The sequence below is a fragment of the Podarcis melisellensis genome (genome assembly GCF_964234715.1).
Source record: "Podarcis melisellensis genome assembly, chromosome: 11".
Classification (NCBI taxonomy): Eukaryota; Metazoa; Chordata; class Lepidosauria; order Squamata; family Lacertidae; genus Podarcis; species Podarcis melisellensis.
The window spans coordinates 41,197,533-41,205,326 of NC_138543.1; the positions used below are offsets into that span (position 1 = coordinate 41,197,533).

Below are 7,794 nucleotides of genomic sequence, written 5' to 3' on the forward strand. Positions count from 1 at the left end.
TGGTTATCCGCAAATGATTTTTTACTTTCCATCACTGAGTATTTTGGAAAAACTTGCAATAAGCCCCCCCCTGCATTTATTTTTATATTCATCTCAGAATTACTTACTCTGCACACACAGTTTTCCCTGCTGATGTATGAGCAGACACCAGCACCGACTGATTGTTATCCACACACAGAATAGCTTCTCTTTGAAAAGCATCAAGAATGAATGGATATTCCTGGGGGGATAAAATCAACACATATACCTTAATTTTTGTCAAGTATCTTTGCAGAATGTAACTTTGTATTAAAATTTTAGAACAACTGATCATAAATCACTCCAATGTTTCTCCTGAATTCATTACAAAGTGGAGCCTTATTATTATTATTAGAATAGGCTTTTCACGTATGTACTTCAAACTCCAAAACATAGGAAACTGCACCCCTGATACTAATCCCCACAAGCTGGCACATTTCTGCACACTGTCTTGACATTATAAACACTGTATATCTCTTGGGATACTGAAATGAATACAACTGCTAAACAATGGAAACTGATATCCCAATGTATGATGGAAATTACACTTAAAAGATCATTGTGAAGAGAGCTTTGCCATCTTGCTTGTCTACATGGAATTTATGACTAGTGCAAATTGAAAAATAGAACACTTTTGATAAACACATTATCGCTGCCTTAAAACCACCATCCTAAGACTTCTGTTGTCTGCTAACCTTCTTCTAAGAAGCTGCATTAATAGATTTTGCTATACTTCATGTTAATGAAGAAACACACAAGAATGTGAATAAACACCTTCACCCAACCCATAAGCAAAGGAAATATCCCAATGCTAGAATGAGATCAAGAGTCCCAGCTAATAATATTATTGCTATTCTCATTCCAGTGTTAAACTGAGCTTTCCAACCAACTTTAACAAAAAGGCTGGTCAAGTGAATAGTCATAGGAAGCTGCCTTACACAGAGAAGGAACACTGGTCCATCTAGCTCCATACTGTCTACTCTGACTGGCAGCAGCTCTCCAGGGTTTCTTAGCCCTATTTGCAGATGCCAGAGATTGAAACAAGGACCTTTACAAAGAACTCTGGATAATGCTTTTGTCCAAAGTGTCTTGAGCAAAGAGAGTGATTCACTGCATCATCTTTCTGCAACACTCAAAGAGTATCAAACCAAATATATGTTTAAGGCCATACAAGTAATCCCCACAGGAAATCTGGGGTGCAGTCATGTTATTAAATGTTAACCTGCTTGAACTACTTATATACCCAGCAGTTCCAGCCAGATATCCCTCCTGCATGTCCTGTAACATTCAAAACACAAACCTTTGCAGCTTTTCCAGTTCTTGGCTTCAGGGCTATAAAATCTTCATCTGCAGGAAGAGCAACCTAAATAAAAAATGTTTTAAATATTTACACTAGTATATGAAATTTATTAATTTCCTGCACATTTGCTACCTTTCAAACCTGTACTCCTCTCCCACCACTGATCTTCTAAGACATTTTATAATTAGCAAAAAAAGCAAGGAACTGAATGAAGACACTGCTAAAACATTGCTCAGAAAGTATGCTAGATTCTCCCTCAGTAACAAAGCTCCTAATGCCTTTGGGTTGTATCCAACCAAGTTGTTTAGTGCAATGAGAACTCCTCTCCAACTTCTCTCCCCACACCGCTCCCAAACAGAATAGAGAAGCACAGGAAGAGAAGATGAAGTCCCAGTGCGCAGGTGTAAGTCCTTGTGCTAATGGGACAACTTTGTTGCATACAACCCTTTGTTTCAGAAACAAACCTGAAACAAATGGTTGCATTTTTTAAAAGGGCAAGTGAGATAAAGCTTAAAAACTTTGCCCATTTTTTTCCTGTTTAACTATTAATATCTAAAACAGCCCCCAAAATCAATTATATTTATATCAACTATTTAACTATATAAGTCACTTTCTGCTCTCCAGCATATTCTAGTTTAGCCAATAAATGAAACGAGGGCACAAATATATAGTTGAAGGCTCTGGGCTATGAAGACAAAGGGCAGCTCAACTGTTTTCATTTTCAGACACTTAACATCAAGGAGCACACATCACTGAGACAAAGATGGCCCTCATTCCAAAGGCGTCCAACTATATCCTCCTTTAATTTTCCCCAACGTACATGAATGATTTGCTCCTACAGAGAAAAGTGCAGTACTTCATTTTAAAATGTAACATCAAAACATTACTAAAAGCAAAGTTTTTAAAGTATCTACTGTAAGAGCCAGGAAATTCAAACAAGTAGTAGCATATGCAACAAAATATAACAACCACCGACATTAAACTCACCTCATGTGTACAACCTTCAACAGTTTCAACTGCTTGTACCTTTATTTTTGGCATCAGGTCTGCCAAACTGAAAGGAAAAGTGCAAATTAATACTAACAATTATTAACAAAATACCCCATACATTTATGGTTGTTGGTTTAAGTAATTATCATGATATCCTAACTAAGCACTATGAAAAAAACAATGCTTGTCATTCCCTTAGCTAGTACAATCATTACAGTGGTGCCTCGCAAGACGAAATTAATTCGTTCCGCAAGTCTCTTCGTCTTGCGAGTTTTTCGTCTTGCGATGCACGGTTTTCCATAGGAATGCATTGAAAATCAATTAATGCGTTCCTATGGAAACCGCCTTCCCCCGACCTCTTCTGGCGGGCGGCATTTTAAAATCGCCCGGGACAGCGGAGGACTTCTCCGCTGTCCGGGGCGATTTAAAAGCCCCTGGGAAGGCAGGCAGGGGGGACAAAGACTTTTGCCCCCCCCCCGCCTGCCTTCAGAAAAGGTCCAGGAGAGGCGCGGACCTCTCCGCAAGGAGCGCGCTCCTTGCGGAGAGTTGCAAGCGCGCCCAGGCTTTCCCGCCCCGCCGCCGGGCTTCGGGACATCGTTCCGATGCCGGGCGGCGGGGGGAGGCTTTCTCGCCCCGTCGCCCGGCATCGGGACGATGCCCCGAAGCCGGGCGGCGGGGGGAGGCTTTCCCGCCCCGTCGCCCGGCATCGGGACGATGCCCCGAAGCCGGGCGGCGGGGGAGGCTTTCTCGCCCCGTCGCCCAGCATCGGGACATGGTTCCGATGCCAGGCGGCGGGGGGAGGCTTTCCCGCCCCGTCGCCCGGCATCGGGACATGGTTCCGATGCCAGGCGGCGGGGGGAGGCTTTCTCGCCCCGTCGCCCGGCATCGGGACGATGCCCCGAAGCCGGGCGGCGGGGGGAGGCTTTCCCGCCCCGTCGCCCGGCATCGGGACGATGCCCCGAAGCCGGGCGGCGGGGGGAGGCTTTCTCGCCCCGTCGCCCAGCATCGGGACATGGTTCCGATGCCAGGCGGCGGGGGGAGGCTTTCTCGCCCCGTCGCCCGGCATCGGGACATGGTTCCGATGCCAGGCGGCGGGGGGAGGCTTTCCCGCCCCGTCGCCCGGCATCGGGACGATGCCCCGAAGCCGGGCGGCGGGGGGAGGCTTTCCCGCCCCGTCGCCCGGCATCGGGACGATGCCCCGAAGCCGGGCGGCGGGGGGAGGCTTTCTCGCCCCGTCGCCCGGCATCGGGACGATGCCCCGAAGCCGGGCGGCGGGGGGAGGCTTTCCCGCCCCGTCGCCCGGCATCGGGACGATGCCCCGAAGCCGGGCGGCGGGGGGAGGCTTTCTCGCCCCGTCGCCCGGCATCGGGACGATGCCCCGAAGCCGGGCGGCGGGGGGAGGCTTTCTCGCCCCGTCGCCCGGCATCGGGACGATGCCCCGAAGCCGGGCGGCGGGGGGAGGCTTTCTCGCCCCGTCGCCCGGCATCGGGACGATGCCCCGAAGCCGGGCGGCGGGGGGAGGCTTTCTCGCCCCGTCGTCCGGCATCGGGACGATGCCCCGATGCCGGGCGGCGGGGGGAGGCTTCAAAAGCCGTCCGGGGGCTTTTAAATCGCCCCGGACAGTCCCGGGGCGATTTAAAAGCCCCCGGTTAGGCAGGCAGGGGGGGCAAAGACTTTTGCCCCCCGCCCACCTTGGGAAGAGGTCCAGGACCTCTTCCCAAGGCGGGCGGGGGGGCAAAAGTCTTTGCCCCCCCGCCTGCCTTCAAAAGCCGTCCGGGATAGCGGGAAGCGCTTCCCTGCTATCCCGGACCGCTTTTAAAATGCTGGCGGTGGGGAGCAAAGCCTTTCGCCCCCGCCGGCCTTCCTGGACCTCTTCTGAAGTCCGGAGGGGGGAAAAAGGCTTTGCTCCCCACCGCCAGCATTTAAAAAAAGGTCCCCGAGATTTCCCTATGGGCTTTCGTCTTGCGATGCAAGCCCATAGGGAAAATCGTCTAGCGAAGCGTCGCAAAACCCGAAAAACCCTTTCGTCTTGCGGGTTTTTCGTCTTGCGAGGCATTCGTCTTGCGGGGCACCACTGTATTACACATTTCCCACAATAAGCCAATTCCAGAACCAGCTTAAAAAACTGCAAGACAATTTGCTACTCATCTTGTCACCTGGTGCAAGTAATGAATGCCTCAGGCTCAAAGCACCATAAAAAACTGTGCTACACGCCTGCATGTTCTCTGCTCTTCCCACTATCATCATAGTAGTATCTCAGTTATCTGCCCTAGCCTTTTAAAGATGGGTAAACATTTGTTAATTATTCCAATGTACACCCTGTCCCTCAAACATTTTATCAGAAAGGCTAATCACATAACGTTAAGAACATTTAAACTTAAACAGTAAATCTTTAAAAGCAGCAAGAAGATCAAAATGTTCAGAATAAAGCAAACTAATCATCCTGGTCTTCAAGGAAACAACAGTACAGAGTCTTACTCACATTCCTCTCATCTTTAAAGGACTGGGATAACAGCCTAAGATATTTCAGGGAAGAGGAAATCCAAGAAGGGAAGTGGGCAGATGCCCATGCAATAATTATTCATGGGGCTAACCTTAGGAGACTGGAAATTTAGTTGTGGTAAAGACTGCACTATAAGTAGCTTGTCTGCTTTAGATCAGCCAGGACAGGAGAACTCCCTTCAAATATTTACTAATGCAACTGATTCATAATTAGGAGGCTACAACATATATTCATTTACTTAGTTCAACCTTATCAGAAAACAATTATATTTATTTGGTATTTAAGGGGGGAAAATGATACATTTGAGTGTCAGCAACAAATTCTAATTCATGAGTACCTAGCCAAAATATTAAACAGACAAAGACAAAAGAAGCCTCGACCAGAGAACTTATGCCATCACAAGTTTGCAAGAAAGGTGATTATGTAAATGCAAGAGATAAAACTCAATTTGTTAGTCAATAAAACAACAGAAAAAGTATATCACAGCACTCAACAGAAGCAGTTTCAACTCCAAAGTCCTAAAATTCCAATCTGTGTCTTTCCTTTAGGTTAAGCAAGAGGACAAGTATTCATGGCACAAAGTTTTCAAACATGCTTTCCTTCATATGATTATTTATGGCAGAATAATGTTATATAAGCAAATGTTTACAAAACACTTATGAAAGCTCAATTATGGTGCTTGTTGTAATCTTTGCTGGCCAGTTATCATGCAACCATTCAAGCCTCTAACATGATTACCTGAGATCTTCTGTGGCGGTATCTTCCAACTTTGGCTTCTTTTCAAAAACTGGAATGTCTGTGCTATCGACCTCTGCATCTCGTTTAGTTTTTGTTGGAAATTTAGTGGATGCTGCAGATTTGCCATCTGATTGTTTCCTGAAATTCAAATCAACAAAAAAGATAATTGTTAGTAAACTCTCAAAATCTAAACAAAGCTTAACAGATTTCCAACAGGATATGAAATGTTACATTCCCATTTCTTTAAATGATGCTTCATGGTGAGATTCAGATATGAAGTTTTCTCTGTAATAACCACTGACTTTTGCAAATGGTAAAATTCATGTGGAAGGAAGGAAGCTGCCAGATGAGGCCATGACCTGGTGAAGTTTACATGCACTACTCCCAGAACAAGCAGCAAAAACCCAGCATCTCCAAAGTTGGTTGGCTGTGGGCCCATCACTTATCTGACACTACTAGAGGCAACAGTGCCAGTTGTTGTTTTTAAAAAAACATTTTTATTGGTTTTTCTATGTATACATCCTCTAACAATATTTCTCTAACAATTTTCCATATTTCCCCCCTCCTCCCCTGGACTTGGCCAGCTGTTATCACCTCTATCATCTCTACCAGAAGGAAATGTCTCATCTGTTATCCCATACCGAGCGGATTGCATAAACCTTTCATTCCAAATTTGCTGTTATTTGCTGCAGGCAACACAGTCTGAAATACTGTGGGGACAGGGAAGCTAACCCTGTAGGTGTCAAGCTTCAAGTGATACTTCAGAGAAGATTATTGTGGGGGAAAGGGAAAAGCTTCCACATATGGGAAGCTCCTCTGGCGCCATCAAATATCTTTAGGCGCCAGGCAAAAGCTTCCCTCTATAACCAGACTTGCGGCCTTTTAGAAATTTGTGGGATATTTTGAATGCATTTCTTCCCCCGCCCCGCCTGTAATGTGGGGTTTGTTTGTAAGTCGCTTTGGGGTGATGTGCGGTGCTCCCAAAACTTTATCCAGTTTGCAAAGAAAGTTAGCGATTCCCTATCACGGAGAAACGTTTAACAGGAACAGGGAACTACAGCCTCCTCCTCTAGTTGTCCCTCGGGGCACTTCGAGGGCGACCCTTTGCCTGCGTCCAACAACCGGCCAAACGGCAGCCATCTCCATAGGAACGGTCGAACTTCGCCCTTCCGCCTCTCCCTCTCAAGCTCTCCCCTGGGTCCTCACCCGGCCTTGCCTACAGCAGCGGCAGTCGCCTCAGCCGCCCCCTTCGCCTTCTTCGAGCCGGAAGCGGCGGCAGGGTCTTCTTCGAACACGCTGAACAGCTCGTCCCCAAAGGCGTCCGCCATCTTTCCCACTCCTCGGCAAACACACGCGAGAGGCACTCCCGCCACGCACCGCGCGCAGGACGATAGCGTCGCGCACCCTAGAGCGGCCTTTTAGGCTGAACTTCCGGCGGACGTTGAAAGGGCCACCCTGATCCTGAGAGATAAAAAAAATTGAGACACGCAGGGCCGCTTAAAGGGAGCTGTGTTATTCTGTTACACCAAAAGCAACAGAAAGGTGTTTTTTACGCCTTTTTATTTATACAAGTATTATTATTATTTTATTTGGCTACATTTGCACACATTCTTATCTCTAGCTGAACTGTCACCGTCTGCCCTTCTTGCCTGGGGTTGCCCAAGGTATACCTTTAAAGCACATTCCACACACAACCCTTGAAAGAATTATGGGCACTGCAGCTGAAAGGCTGGGAACTGTATTAAATGAAAGGTTGCTGAGAATTAGAGCTCTATGAGGAGCAAGCAACAGTACGCAGATACTTTTGAGGGAAAGAATGGGCTTCGAATATATGGTGGTGTTGCTCAGCCTTATTCGTTTTCCTTGCACGCCTCTGCTAACACCACAACCACCTTTAAATCCAGTGGCGATAGGATCACAACTACTTTAGAATGTCTCCATTTATTTCTAAAAGCAGCTCTCCCATTCCGCCTCGCGGGACATTTTAAAATATTACAGTATTCCCATAGCTGTCAACCTTCCATTTTTTTGCGGGAAATTCCCTTATTCCAGCGCCGTTTCCCACTGCTTCCCGCTGCTATCCTGGATTGTTAGATATCCCGTAGACTGTCCCCGGGACAGGTGAGGCTGCTGATCCTTTATTTTCGAGGCTGCTGCTCCCTTATTTTCAAATCTGAAAGTTGACAGCTATGAAGGAGCTTGTTTGGCCGCTGTGAGGATTCTTTTTATGTCAAAGTTAACATCC

General features: G+C 47.1%; 1 protein-coding gene across 1 annotated transcript in view; it reads right to left on the bottom strand.

Annotated features, from left to right (window-relative positions):
• Positions 1-6,918, bottom strand: part of MTREX (Mtr4 exosome RNA helicase) — a 42,877-nt gene extending 35,959 nt beyond the window's left edge. Inside the window, exons 1-5 of the mRNA XM_081929629.1 lie at positions 6,756-6,918; positions 5,550-5,687; positions 2,306-2,372; positions 1,319-1,381; positions 108-220 (exon numbers count right to left, since the gene is read on the bottom strand). Of these exons, the coding sequence (XP_081785755.1) occupies positions 108-220; positions 1,319-1,381; positions 2,306-2,372; positions 5,550-5,687; positions 6,756-6,877 (503 nt within the window). The 5' untranslated portion in view covers positions 6,878-6,918. The remainder of the gene's footprint in view (positions 1-107; positions 221-1,318; positions 1,382-2,305; positions 2,373-5,549; positions 5,688-6,755) is intronic.
• Positions 6,919-7,794: the final 876 nt, after the last annotated feature.